This window comes from Pleurodeles waltl, chromosome 9 (assembly GCF_031143425.1).
Source record: "Pleurodeles waltl isolate 20211129_DDA chromosome 9, aPleWal1.hap1.20221129, whole genome shotgun sequence".
NCBI classification, from domain to species: Eukaryota; Metazoa; Chordata; class Amphibia; order Caudata; family Salamandridae; genus Pleurodeles; species Pleurodeles waltl.
This window is the reverse complement of record NC_090448.1, coordinates 747256239-747271591: the sequence shown is the minus strand read 5'-3', so window position 1 is coordinate 747271591 and position 15353 is coordinate 747256239. Positions and strand designations below refer to the sequence as shown.

General features: G+C 42.8%; 1 protein-coding gene across 1 annotated transcript in view; it reads left to right on the top strand.

Moving 5' to 3' along the window:
• Window positions 1–476: 476 nt before the first annotated feature.
• The window catches only part of LOC138259908 (cofilin-1-like), a 58910-nt gene continuing 44033 nt past the window's right edge, over window positions 477–15353 (top strand). The window contains exons 1-2 of the mRNA XM_069207877.1: window positions 477–613; window positions 9436–9734. Of these exons, the coding sequence (XP_069063978.1) occupies window positions 611–613; window positions 9436–9734 (302 nt within the window). The 5' untranslated portion in view covers window positions 477–610. The remainder of the gene's footprint in view (window positions 614–9435; window positions 9735–15353) is intronic.

The following is a 15353-nucleotide window of genomic DNA, read 5'->3' as shown; positions in this document are numbered from 1 at the left end:
CTCGCACCCAACCCCTTCCTTATACGCCTTTCTTCCTCTGTACATCTTTCGTACCTATTTGGAAGCCCTACTTCTCGAAACGAGTTTCCCTCTATCAAGTATTTAAGCATAGCTAAATTGTCCTTGTTTATCTTCATGCACACATTTATATGAACCACTTGCATCCTTGTCATTCTTTTCGCAACAGTGCTTTGTAAATACAATAAAAGTAAATGTATTTGGTGGAAGAAAATCCCGTTGGAATGGATGAGGTATTCAGACTTTAGTAAATCCTGGGAAATGAATTATTTCAAAGTCTAATTAAAAATAAAAAGTATCCAACATTCCAGCAAAAATAGCACGTCCCGTATATGGGTGGATCCTGAGAACCAACGATACCCTGTGCGGTAATGTTCTGCCGCTTTTCCACAAAGGCCAGCCTTCCCTGGAATTATGCCTCGGATTTCTAGATGCTAGTCACCCCCCTCTCTGCCGGGATTGGCGAAGCTGCTCCCAGCGTGCCTCGCGCCAGCCCCTCCTCACATTATGAGAAAGCTGAAGGGGGTCTCACCGTTACTGTCTTCATTCACCGTCGGAAGGTTGCGTGACACGTTTACCTTTTCGTCCAGCCATGGTAAGTGGGCGCCGCAGCGGCTCCTGCATATTCCACCCGCGGCAGATGAATAAGAAGCCACCCACCCTCAACTAACCAGCGCGTGAAGACCCCGCCCGAGGATTTGTGTTGCTGAGTTAACTGGCTGACGGTGGAAAAGATGGCTGCTCTCCACCTAGTCTTTTGGCTCCTTGCGGATAACTGCTTTCAACATATAATTATTGTTGGGAGATAAAATACCGTTATCCTAACGGTCCGCCTAACGCAGCTCCGCCCCCTTCCAGCCTACACCTGGCACGACGAGCGGCCATATGATGGTGGCGTGACTGATGAGGGCGGACGTCGTCGTTTTTTTTGTTTTCTTTTTTAAAAGTATTGGACGTTTTAGCAATAATCGTATCACGAATGCACGATTACCTAATGCGCTCCCCCCTCCCAAGTGACCGTGTTCGTCAACCGCAGATGGCGAGAGGGGATACCGAGCGGAGGGTGCGCGTGCTTGTTCAGTGTCACTGTCATTGTGTCGGACTGAGCCACTCCCTCAAGTTCTGAAGGGGGTGCTTTGAATGCTGTCACGTTTATTTAGTCTATACGCCCGTCACAAGATACTTCTGGACTAAAATTTAGTTTAGTCGCACGTATTCACCTGCTAGGTTCGTACCATCTGTACATAAATTGGTCCTATTGTTGCGTCTACAAGATTCCGTCTGAAAGCGCTGCGGGGTCTTGGTTCGAGAAGTGAGGGGCGTATCGGTTCTGCACGAAAGGATGCTTCGGTCATTGCTGCACGCACAGGGGTTTCGCCTGGGGTGAGATGTCTTGAGGGCTCGCTGGCTACTGGGTGAATTGATGCCGTCGATGATGTCCTACAGAGAAGAAAAACAGTTTAATTGCTTATTAGCGTAACTGCACAATAAGTCTCGTTAATTGCAGTACGGCAGCGGAGAGCCGCGATGCTTCCTTGAACTTTTTGTTTTGCTTTGTTACGGATGACCAGGACTGGAAATTTCCAGTGATGGCATCAAGTGGGGTGTCCACCCGGGATAAGGCTTCGTGTATAGGGTGGGCCTGGGTAAACGTAGTAGACGCACGCTGTACTGTGATAGAGGGTCTTTAACCCAGAGATGGAGGGGGCAAAGAGTCCCCACGTAAATCATCCACTAGCAGGCGCGGAAGCGGGCAACAGGCCGCAGATCAAAAACAGTGCACCAGTTAAGTGACTTTCATTACAGAAAGTGACGCAGGCACGATTGACGGCTGTAAAACCTTAACCTTCACCCCTAAAGAGTACTTTTTAAGGTCCAACCCATTATGTAATTTAACGGTTAGGTTGGTGCACTCATTTCACAGCTGCCCGCTTAAAAAAGATCACTCTGAAGAAAACCCTCTTCCTACAGCCCATATTACCCACTCTCGAGGACAGGGGAAGGACCATCTTCTCTCAGCAGTGACTCACCGTTTGTGGTGAAGTAATGACTCGCGAGAAATTAAAGATCCGGGAGATTAGGAGATGGGTGAACTAAGCGATATTAAATGACAGCGTGTTTGCCCTATGGTTGATTGTCGAAAATTCTGGCGGAGATATCCTTGTCGGTACTAATCGTGATACCGTTTGTCCCCCGTGAAAAAGATTCAACGGATGCTCTGCTGTTTTCTTAGTTTGGGGACAAGGTATAGGGATTCACGAAGTGCCACTCTTGTCATTTTAGTTTTTAACCGTTGTTACTGTATTTAGTTGCATTTAAGCACAGGAGCGAAGAAACGTTAGACCGGCAGCCCGTGTCGAACCAACCCAATTTACTCTTGTCAACCCAGTCCTCCAACCTCATATCTCCACTCCTTACCTCAGTGACAGTAATTTTAAATCGCCCTTTCATTTAAAAGCAGACGGATGATACACCGATCGTTATTGGTTAACATTTCACGACCTAATATTTGTTACCCTTTGTATCTGGCATCGCGGACTCGTCTTTGAAAACTGCGCAGAAAGAATGAGCACCAGTTCTCTGGAAGACTTGAGAGATGGTGACACAGATTGAGATGAACGGGTGTTTATGTACAAAAAATCAACAGCCTGGGAGTTATTGTGAAACTAACATACCAGTTTCCAGATACTAATAGATTCTGATAAATGCGGATGTGCGATGCCAGCGTGATGTTTCCTTATAAGGATTTTTACCAAGCGCAACCTGACTGCATTTCTTTTCTCCTGTACCATTTCCCGCCTGCTCTTTACTATCCAGTGGTCTGCAGTACCAATGGTATCCGTGATGCTTCTAACCGGACAACTAACGTATCATCCGTGTTCCTCATAACACAATCTTTGTGGTTTTTTTGGTGCCCGTTCGTTTAGAATGATATGGTCGATTGTTGGATTTGTTGCATATTCCGCAACACCACGTAGTTTTTTTTTTCCTGTAATGGATATGTAACTCGTGGCTCATCTATCATGGTTTTAGTCGTACACCCCATTTCTTGAGCAGTCGGAGCAGCTGTGATTGCAGTGTTTTATTTGACCTGGTTGTCCATCTATGCACAAACTAGGCTGCAGAAATTTGCACATGCATGGAAAAAGTGACGAAGATTACATCAGAACATTTTCTATCATTTGGTAACATTTTCAGCTATGTGATGCTGTAGTCGTGAACAGTCGCACCATCAATGAGACATCACAGCACTGGTCAAGTTTTGAGACGATTTGGAGTGTGATTCAGATTGACATTGAAAGCACTGTACCGCAGTTCCCCCTTTTTGCCGTTGATAATGCTATAGTCGAGAAATATACTTTTTTAAATTGGGTAAAATTAATCTCAGCATTTTGAAACATGCCTGGCTGACATACAGAGGGCATTTTGCAAATTGGGTAATGCTACTTCTTAATCAGTCATAACACATGTATTGTGCCCATTGGATCACAGGCTTATTAGAAATTACCTTTACAGGCCTTTTTGGAAAAATACTTTGACGAGTATTTATAAGGAGCTGTTGTTTGGTTTAATGATTTTCAGTTTCTGTGCCATAATTGTGCTGCGTCAGTGTGGTACTTTCTGTACCTTTTGTTTGGCTGGTGTATGAGGCAGCAGTTTGTGTGCTGTGGCGTAAGATGTACAAGTGCACGTTGAGTTGCTTTGTGGTATCCACATTGTATGCTGCAACCCTCGACAAGGCAGAGATGGTTTCTTGTAATTGCTGGATTTACGTGCAACAGAACAACTTCTCATTGCCACTTGTAACTGCAATTGCCTCCTCATCGACCTTCCTCTTCTCAGTCCCAGCAATGAGAATCTGATCCTATACAAAATATCGTTCTCTAGCCGCCAATGTCTTGCTCGTGCCATACCCCCATAGTTAATCAGCGGAGCTGTACCACCCAGTTCCTTTATTTTCCTTTCTGGGACTACATTTTCCAAAGCAGTACTTGTGAGAATATGCTTGTTGTGTGTGTTATTTAAAAACATTTTTTTTTTTTAAATGATTGTGTTGTAGGGAGAACCTGACCTTGCATTTTACTTTTTTTTTTTTTTTAAATATTTTTTTTATTTTTGTGTGTGACATTTTGCACGCCTAGCGTTCATGCTTTAGAAGACCCACATGGAAAACATGTAATGATTGTGTGGCCTAGCGTTTGCCTTAGCAGTTTTTCTGCAGTAGTGTGTTACATGATTTTGGATGGAAAGAGGTCAGAAACACGAGTAAATAATCGCACAACCACTGACCGATGTTTAAGATTTTGGCACTCGTGAATAACATTTGCCTTGCGTTATTAAAAGCTGCTGGTGGTCTTCTGGTTTATTTAAATTGCTGGATACTTTGTTGGAGAGGACACGAATTCTCTCATTGAGCATGGGCGATTGCTGATGTGTGGCATGGATCACCAGAAGAAGAGTGCTCAAGGGGCACCGTATGGAGGAGCTTAGTGTACCAGGAGACATGAAGTAACAGCAGTCATAAGCTCAACTGTCCACTGTGACGGTTACACATTGAATAATCAAATTGGCTGTATTTTTAACCTTTAAAGCAAGGGTAGCTCGAGCTTCCCATGAAGGAACCTGGATGAGTTCTCTTGATCAAGATCTGGAGGAGAAGGAAGTCCATGGCAGATTAGTCCTAGCGGCGTAGTTAAAGAAAGCACTTAAGAAAAAAATGTAGGGTTCCCGGAGGCTCTGCTCTACGAGAATGATTCTGTCTTGCTCTCCAGGACCAGAGGAACCATTGCATTTACCTCTACATACAGCCATAAGAAAAGTATGACACACAAATGGAAGGAGGTGGATAATTTTTTTTTTTTTTGGGGTCTGGTCAGAAGATACCTTTTACCAGGGTTTGTGGATCCGTTTTCTTCACAGGTTAAGGTGGACTTGTTGACTGGGCCAGTTTTTCCTCTCAGGACGCTTATATCGTCAAAGGCCTCACTGGAACTGGCAACGAAAAGGGCATATTCAGCCTCTAATTTTGCAGTCGGGGCTTCCACATAACCAAATTGTACAATACAGCCATTATTTCAGGTCTTTGAGAAATGTCAGAACAGATTGATCAAGATCCGAAATTTACCTCAACCTTATTGATGTAGCTGCAAGTCTGGTTTCTGTCAGCCCACCCATGTGAATCACTGAGGCAGTAGCAACAGGTTCATCTATAGCTGCAAGAAGTCAAATACATGTTGTCTTGTAACGCGGACTCTGAGCTCAAAGCTTTTTCACACACAGTTGGAGAAATGGGTTAAAAAAAATAAATCTGTAGAGGGTAGGAAATTGATACGTGCAAAGGTCAAAGTTTTTTTTTTTTTTTGGCAAGAGGGGAATTCTACGCCTTGAAAATGGCCTTTTATATCATATTTACAGGCTTAAGCTGTTAATCAGCCATTTTGTTGACCAGTACGTGGATGGGGAATCCCTCCATCAGAGAAGTACAGAGAACAGCCTGCAGGAGCTCTAAATTTGCCTCTACCTAATCAATACTGTTTGGCGTCCTCAGTTGCTAGTGGGAGCAGGTTGATGCTTTTCCAGGGCAGTTTTAAGGCATCTATTGCAGACCAATTGATTCTGGACATAGTCCAGTAGGGTTACCCTATCCTTTATCAGGGAGAGTCTAGTTCCAAGTCCTATCGTTTGGGCTGACCTCCTCTCTGAGCTCCTTTACCAAGGTATTGGCACTTGTGGTTTGGGTGATCCCTGAGAGGGGAATTCAGGTTTTTTCATTTGGACAGCTGGCTGACTTGCTCTTCTGTGTTGTGGTGTGTGTGTGTGTGTGTGTGTGTGTTTTGTTTTTCAAGCTTCTCAGGAAGTGGATTGAGGTCTGCTGGATATTGGAAGGTCGTTTTTTGATAAAACTTAAGAAATTCCATTAATCAGACTCTGGATCTTTAGTACTTAGTGGTGCACTTCATAACGTATCAGGGAAAGAAGTTCTTGCTTCTGTCCAGGAAGCTAAAACTGGTGACATACCTCTGCGCTTCTGCCCCAGGAAGTCCTGACAGAGAGAGAATGGTTGAAGGTTCGGCAGTTGATAGCTTCTTAGTAGTGATCCTGCCTTGGGCCAGACTGTACCTATATCCCTTAGTCAATCATCTAATGGGCTTTTGAGACCACAAGGCACTCCATTACGAACAAAGTCTTGGTGACCTTAGAGATAGTTCAGGTAATGTATTGGTGGTTAAATCAGAGACATGTCCAGGAAGTTGCCACTAGAAGTGACTTCCGAGGATTGTGACCACAAATGCGAGTGTGAAAGGCTAGGGAGCTATTTTTGAGCATTTTTCAGCACCGGAAGAATGTTCACTGAGCCAGAGGATGCTCTTCTCCCATTGGTCGAAAGTGAAGGCAGCCCAAACTGGTCAGCTGTATTTCAATCCATTCTTAAGTCACAAACCTCTGTTAGGACAGAGGAGCCCGGTCCTAACATGTCAGTCATCTGAGCATCTCAAGAGTACAGTCCCGATGGACCTTGGTGCAGGAGATGTGGAAGCAAGTCGTCTATATTTTTACCCAGTTCATCTTCTAGGGAGGAAGAATGTGTCTCCACCGGTTGTTCCTTCCCTGGTAGCTCAAGCCCTGACCTAGTCAACATTCCATAAGATAATACCGAAATGTGGAATGCCAGCGGTGGAATAGTTTGCTTTAAAGGAGGATGCTCTTAGGTGCTGCTTTTGCACAAGGTTTCCTTGTCCAGAGGCTTGGAGAATGGATGTGCTGTTCTTTCTGTGACTTAAAGGGCTCCTTCACGAGTTACCTCAGTCATGAGGGTGCTACAGAAGGTGTAGGAGGACCAGGCAGAAATACCTCTGGTGGTGCCATGTCGGAAGTGTTAGCTATGGTTTCCTCTTCTGCTTCAGGTGGCTATTCAGGCACATAGGATGATTCGGTTGGAGCACTATCCTCAGAAAGGTAGACCTTTCTCGCGTGTCCTTGACCTTTCCCTCCCCTTCATCTGAGAATAAGGCACTTCAGGAGACCAATTTGAGCAATATGGGTTTTGAAGTATTTGACTTTATTCAGCAGTATAGAATTCCGTTGTTGTGAATGACCTACTCCAGGCACTGGCAGATTTTTGGAAGGTTGTGTATAATCAGAAATTTAAAAACAATTTCTAGTACTCCTTTTTGATGGATTTATTTTTGTAAGGCTAGATTCCACTGTAGGAAGCAGTCAGCATTTTAGGGGGAGAGTGGTCAGTGGTGATGGCTTTCAAGAGCCCACTGCTTGACTAGATTGCTGTCTTGGCGAAAAGACTGAGTAGCTCCCTTTTTAAATTTTTTTTTTTTTTTTCTTTCTTTGGCAAGTGATCATTCCCCAGTTCCACCATTCTACCTTCCCTTTGGTATTACAAGCACTTCCAAACACTCCATTTGATCCTTTGAGTCCTTTAAACTTGATAGTTTTGTCTTTTAAGTTAGTATTTTTTGTGACCATTGTATTTCAGGAAGGAGAATGATAGCAAATAGTCCTCGTAAGTTCAGACGTTCCTAAAGTTCTTTTCAAACAGTCATTTTGAGACCTAGCCCTGATTTTAAGCCCAAAGTACTTTCTTTTTCATTGTTTGAGTAACCTTGTGCTACTAGTTTGTGCTGCTGTCTTGCCCCGTGAAGGAATTCACACCCCACTGATGTATGAAGCATGTTTGGGATTTATCTTGAGAGAAATCAACCTTTCAGGAAAGTTCATTTTTTTTCTGTTAGATTTCGTGTTTCGGGGAGGGGGCTGACACCTTAAGTTTAGCATTGGGTAGATGGTTGAAGTCAGTCATTATAACATTTTATGAAAGCCAAGTGCAATGTTTGTCAGCTAACGTCCAGGGGAGGTCAGTGAGAGGGTTGGCAGCTTTTGTGGAGGCTTTCAAGTGGGCTTTGACTTATATTTACAGTGCTACCACATGGTCTTCACCTTATACCGTTGAAACACCTTAGACTTCAGTTTAGGGGGTGGAATGCAGAGGATGCATCCTCCTCTTTTGGTTCTGCTGTCTGGCTGAAGTTTTTTGTAATAAGGATTAAGTGAATAAATGCCATTGTGAAAATGTTTTCAGGGGTAGATTTTTCTGAAATGGAAGGGGTAAAGCTGAATGGCTTGGTTTCGTATCAACTCACTCTCTTAGGATTGGGACGAAGAGGTAATGACCTTGTTACTTACTGGTAATCTTCATTATTTTGCAAGCAGGTCTTCCTCTTAACAGTCCAGATTTCCCTGTCTGCCTATGCTTCTGGGCTTGTACATTTTTGGCTTCAAGAAGATTGTGTGAAGCTTGGAAACAGGAAGTGAGGATAACTTGACTAACTTTTTAGGGTCAAGCCTGCGTTGCATGCGCATGCGTATCGCAGCGAGACGCTTTAGTTATTAGAAAAGGGCTCGGAGCCCTGTCGACATCACGTCCGTGTTAACCATTGGTTCGTGGGCTTGACTATTAAAAATCTGCTTGCTTTCATTAGTCCAAGGCATGCTCATGTCATGCCTTTTCCGGTGGCTAGCCCTCCTCGAGCGCATCGACCAAGTACAAAAAACTTGCAAGGCTCGCTGTTTTCTCTCCGGCTCGTGGACTACTTTTTCTCTATTTTACTAGCGCAATTTCGCTTGGCAGAAGTCGAGCGCTTTACACAGTTAATTGCACTTTTTCGGGTTACGTACATAAATACACATTTGCCGATGGGTGAAAAGTCAGGTTAGGAGTTTACAACGCTATCAGCTCTAACATGAGCAAACGCGAGACCCGTTGCATTGCAAATGCTTGTTTTAGTTCCTGATGGGATGCGTGGCATGAGGAAGCTATATTGGTAGGTAAGGAAGATTGTTTTGGGTTCACTAAACTTGTGGCTCATGGAGTAGAAGAAAAACATTGTTAGGACTATGACCAGGAAGACTTTGACCCAGAATAATTAAGATTACGCATAAGGGACCATGGCAGTAGTTTCCTTCCCCCATTGTAAGTGTTCACATAGAAACATCTTGGATCCTCCTCATAGCCTATGAAGTGACTTTTTGTGTCCGGTTTTATCAGCTGGGGTGGTATACCACTTTTTTCCACCTGTGTAGCAATGACCACAATGTGCTATCTTTATTTAATACCATTAAGACTGTCCATTTTATAGCTAGGAGGTCAACATTTGTAGCAGACGCGAGAAGACATTTATAAGCAGTTCATCTAAATGGAAAGCCCTTTGCTGTGGCTATTCTGAAAATCTGGCATGGATCAGGCTAAGCTTGGCTTATGGTGGGCCCTCTTGCTTTAGAAAGGACTACCATGTGTGTTGTGGTTAGTTTTTATATAATCAGTAACCGTTAGGGGAAGGATTGGTCACTAACTTACTATCTTAAATGTACTTTTTTTTTTTTTCTTTCTTTTTTTTCTTGCAGGCTTCCGGAGTAACTGTATCGGATAATGTCATCAAGGTGTTTAATGAAATGAAGGTGAGAAAGTGTGCATCGCAAGAAGATATCAAGAAGAGAAAGAAGGCTGTTGTGTTTTGCCTTAGTGACGACAAAAAAAACATAATCATTGAAGAAGGAAAAGAGATATTGGTTGGTGATGAGATGGATGATGTGTACAAGTGCTTTATCGAAATGCTTCCAAAAGACGATTGCCGCTATGCCCTCTACGATGCCACATATGAGACCAAGGAAACAAGAAAGGAGGACCTAGTCTTCCTCTTCTGGTAAGCCCATTTATTTTTGAAGAGACCGCTGCAGTGAGCAAAATAATTGTGCACCAGATTGTACTAAATGTTGAAGGGAAAATGCCATGAAAGCAAATTAGGCAACACGTTCTGTGACCCTGTTTTCTGCTCAAGAACTGATCGATCAAGGAGGATACTAGTGCCGTTTTCTTAAAAAGGGAAGACTAGATATAGATTTAAAGGATGACATTTTGTTACATTGAGTCACATTTATTAACCCGTTTTTTTTCCCGTCCGGGGTAAAACAAACACTCGCCAGAGAAAGCATTCTGTGGGGCACACACTTGGTACAGTGTGCACACAGTCTCGTTTTGACCTTGTTACCCAGTTTTACCCTGAAGGGCTTCAAGTACATCCTTTCAGTAAGAATCAAACCTGCTGATTAGACATGTACATTCCACATTTATTATGTACACGATTCACTAGGGCGAGGGCTTCAGGATTTATGCATTCAGATCTCAAAATGTGATGCAGCACATTCTATTTGGGATTTTTCTAAACAGAGTGCCCACTTGCAATACATTGGGCTTGGACAAGTGTTTGTGATGTAAACATGACTTTGCAAACATTACATAAATGAAGCCCCCACAAATAAGGACACTTTTCCACCCTGTTTTATCTCTGCTGCAGATGGAAATCCAGCCAAATATGAATCCATACCCAGTTCGAAACAACCACACAATGCAAGTGGCTCTTTTTAAAATAGGATTAACAGAAGTGCAAAAGGTATATTTATCATACTGAGGTCCTCCTAGAAAGACTATGACATGGAGCATGCACCTAGTGAGACTGGTGCTGCAAACAGAGGTGCCAGTCACTCTGCAGACCTTAGGAACAAGTTTTAGATACCCAGTCCTTTAATTTTTAATCCAGGGCATAGACTTTAAGCCTGAAACATATTTGGAATTCTTATTAATTGAAGCCACCTGACCACCACAACCAGTTGTTCTCTTTCATGGTTATGGGTGTTTGGGATTGCCCTTCATGGTGGCATTGGTATAAAAGAAGGCATTAGAGAACAAAAGTCTGGATCGGTCATCCTGTAGTTATGCTGAAGAATCTCAGCTAAACTAGGAAGTCACCAGGCACATGTCACAGCAGAAGCAAATTTTACTTCTGACAATATGGTTACGGGTATATGTTAGTGAACAAGGGTTACCACCATCCTTCCAGATATCAGCTGCGCTTGCTCAACAAAACAAGCATTTGCAATGCAATGGGTCTGGCGTTTACTCGAGTTGGAGCTATTAGCAAACGCCAGACCCATTCATAACTGGACTTTTCTTGCCACATAAATTGAAAATGAAAAATAAAACAGTTGACATAAGCAAGTTAATTCAAAGCGCCAGCATGAGTGCAAGAGTTATTGGCTCCCAGCGTCAATGTCTAGAAAGGATCGTGGCTCGGATGAAAGAGAAACCGAAACCGGAGGAGGGGCCACCACACGCTAGAACAGGCCGAAGCGTGACGTAGTGTGATGGCCCAAAAAAATGTTCACTTAGTGAAATCGGATGGTAGGGAACTCTGCACACAAAGGAGGGACATTTCACAAAATGCACCAGTAAAAATGAATAATTTAAGACGAGCAAAGAATGAATAGCAGTAGAGGGTGTGGTTAAAAGCCCACAAAGAGATTATAACGGGCCAGAGTGCTTGTGCGCTCGACCCTAAAAGTAGAATTTGGAGGCTAGACGGGACGTGGCGGTGAGACTTGTCTTTCCATGCACGTCTTAACCACCATTTAGACGTTTGAAGAGGAAGTTGCTCTTAAGTTCTAAAATCATGCCCAGGGTTGGAAAACAGATATTCATGATCCTGGGACGGACTGACCAAAATGAGGGGAACATACAGCATGAGGTTGTATAATTTTGAAGTGAGCATATCTCCTCTTCCTTAGCTCCTGATTAAAGACTGTATCATGTTCATATCTCCGCAATATGCATAAAGCTTCCACTCCCACTCGGTCTCCAACACTACAGCTTTTCAAGTTGTATGGTCAGAACTTTGAGATCTGGGGCAAATTACTTGAAGCTGCAAAGTTTAATTGGCAATCGTTTGGTGTGTATGACTTCTCTGTGGCCACAGCTCTCCATCTCAGTCAGGAGCCAAATTACCTTGGAGGCAGATGGGCCTATTTTTGGAAAGCGCATCTGTCCTAGGGAGGGGAGGGAGGGGGCAGAAAGCCCACCAGAGAAGAATATTTTTTGTTTTCCAAAAAAAGAGGGTGGGGGTATGGCCATACCACCACCCCAAATAAATGGGGCCAAAGTTGTTCTGTCCAAAGTTGTTCTGCCCACCGGTGGGTAGATGGGGCATTTACCCCCAATCCACTCCCCAGAGGGAGGAGGGGTGGGGTGGGCAGAAAGCCTACTAGATGACAGGGCATAAAATATATAGTGGGTTGGTGGCTACCAACCAGTATGGGCATGGTTATGCCCCCACTCCAAATGAATGGGGTAACAGTCTTTCATCTCTTCCACACACACTAAAGCATCTTATCCCACGGCAAGCAAGATATTCCATAACTTTCTGTCACCGAAATGTGAGGAAAAATATTTATTTGTTTGCCAAATTTTGAGGTTTGTAAAGGATTCTAGGTAACAGAACCTGGTGAGAGCCCAACAAGTCACTCCATCTTGGATTCCCCTAGGTGCCTTGTTTTAAAGAATGGACAGGTTTGGTAGGTTTCCCTAAGTGCCGGCTGAGCTAGAGGCCAAAATCCACAGCTAGGCACTTTGCAAAAAACACGTCAGATTTCAGTGTAAAAATGTGATGTGTCCATGTTGCGTTTCCTGTCGCAGGCACTAGGCCTAACCAAACAAGTGAGGTACCATTTTTTTTTTATCTGGAGACTTGGGGGGGGAGGGACAGAATAGAAGAACAAGTGTTATTTCCCCTTGTCTTTCTCAACATTTTTACCTTCCAAATGTAATACCGTGTGTAAGAAAGACATCAATTTGAGAAATGCACTCTAATTCACATGCTAATATGGGGACCCCGGAATTCAGAGATGTGCAAATAACCACTGCTTCTCAACACTTTATCTTGTGCCCATTTTGGAAATACAAAGGTTTTCTTGATACCTATTTTCCACTCTGTTTCAGCAAATTAATTGCTGTATACCCGGTATAGAATAAAAACCCATTGCAAGGTGCAGCTCATATATTGGCTCTGGGTACTTAGGGTTCTTGATGAACCTACAAGCCCTATATATCCCTGCAACCAGAAGAGTCCAGCAGACGTAACGGTATATTGGCGTAAAAAAATCTGACATGGCAGGAAAAAGTTAGAGTAAAACTTGAAGAAGAATGGCTAGTTTTTTTCACCTCAATTTCAAGATTGTTTTTTATTTCAGCTGGTATTTTCTGTAGGGAAACCTTGTAGGATCTACACAAATGACCCCTTGGTGAATTCAGAAATTTGTCTACTTTTCAGAAATGTTTAGGTTTCCGGGATCCATCATTGGTTTCACACCCATTTGTCACTAACTGGAAGGAAAGCCAAAAGCACAAAAAATAGTAAAAATGAGGTATGTCTCAGTAAAACACCAAAATTGTGTTAGTGTGGTTTTCTGATTCAAGACTGCCTGTTCCCGAAAGCTGGGAAGACTGTGATTTTTAGCACCGCAAACCCTTTCTTGATGCCATTTTCAGGGGAAAAAAACACAAGCTGGCTTCTGCAGCCCTTTTTTCCCACTTTATTTAAAAAAAAAAAAAATGAATTTTTGCTGTAGTTGGGCTAGCTTCTTCTAGGATGTTGGGGGGGGACACACAATTGGCGTGGGTAGCTTATGTGGACAAAAAGTTATGAGGGCCTAGGTGCGAACTGTCCCAAATAGCCCAAAAACAGGCCTGACACTTGAGGGGGGAAAGGCCTGACAGCGAAGGGGTTAAAGCTAGACTTATTGGCATTGCCAATGCTTGTTTCATCTGGCTTGACAGCACAGGTGTCGTAGGACGTAATGTAATCAATCTAAAAAAGAGCTTTCAAGAGTACTAAACAGTAACTCATGTTGGTAGCCAGCACACATTTTGTTTGGTTTTGGGAGAAGTTGTGTGCTTCCCAGCCACAAAACCTGTAATTTGTTTTATTTTATCCAGTTTCCTACGTCAGCAGCGGTATAGTTGCTTAAGCTTTCAGGGGCACGCGCACACGTGAAATTGTCATACATTGAAACTGTCTTAGATAACTAGGTAATATACTGTGTTTCTCTAGCAGCAGCAGCACCCCCCCCCCCCCCCCCCCCCCTTCCGTCATTAACATTAGACTTCACAGTGCAGTTATGTGTTGGAAAGCAGTTGAGCTTCCCAGAGCTACACTAAACTACATGTCTCTTAGGTCTTGCTTGACCGTGCAAGTTGCTTGACTTTATCGGATCAACAGAAAACCTTTTAGAATACTATTTAAAGAGGGGCTTCGGCCCAACACGTTGGTTCCCCTGTTTTGTTGATAGCAATTTTGTGTACTTCGGCTAAAAAGACATAGTATTGCGGTGTTTTGGCTTGTGACAAAGCTTATACTTGATATAGCAGAACTAAATTGGTTATGGTTGCAAGCAAAGTCCTGGCTCTAGGCCTGATCTTTTTACTATGAAATGCTATTATAATGTACTAGGTCTGATGCATTTATTTTGAAAAGCATGTGCTAAACTCAATAGGTAAGCCTTTAGCACTTGATTATTACTTTGTGTCATTAGCTATAGATTGATATTTTGTTACATGTAATATTACAGATTGCGGTAGCATGCACTGGGTTTGGCATTTGCCACCCACTTTTGACAGTCTAAAGGTTTTCACTGGTCATTCTTGTTAGTTACAATTGAGGGGCACTGTATATTGTTTTGCAAGATGTAGTTTTCTGTATATTTATAATAATGATGTTATAATTGTATAACTAATTTTTGCCAGTTTATGAGCACTTAAAAACGCTGGTGTTCGATGAGGATTACAGCCAATGGAAGAGTATTAATTGGGAAAAGTAATAACCGATTTCGTAGGTTTGATGTTTCTATTATGAAACGTTACGACAAAGCCATTAGCCTGACATAAGTATAATGACAAGCATGTTAAAGACAATAGGTTTTTAAGCGTGGGTAATTAAACTATTCTAGACATGTAGGCAGTGATTTAATTAGATGGGATTTTGCAGATTACTGTAGTAGACCAGGCTTTTGGTGTTGAGCGATACACTCCAACTGTTGAGAAAGAAGATATGCTCTACAATAATTCTTGTTGAGCTTTCTTAGGGTTTGCTTTGTCAACTGTAATTTTGCATATTACGCAATTGTATGTCTAAGCTAGACTGCTACCTTATGGAAAATCTTAGGCTTCACACAGAAGGGCTCAGTTGGTTATGATGAAAAGCCAGTGATAACAGTGAGTCCAGATTCGTACTCTCGTAGAAACTATTTATGTCATGGGTTTGATTTGCTTATATGAAAAGTTAAGATAAACACACAGCTGACATAAATTGTGAAAAGCATACGTTGAAGTCAGTAGGCACTTAAGCGTGGATTGTTGTCTCTACATTAAAGCCTACATACAGATCTTTTTTTTTGGTTATATGAAATATCACAGATTATCTTTTGTAGGGAAGGAT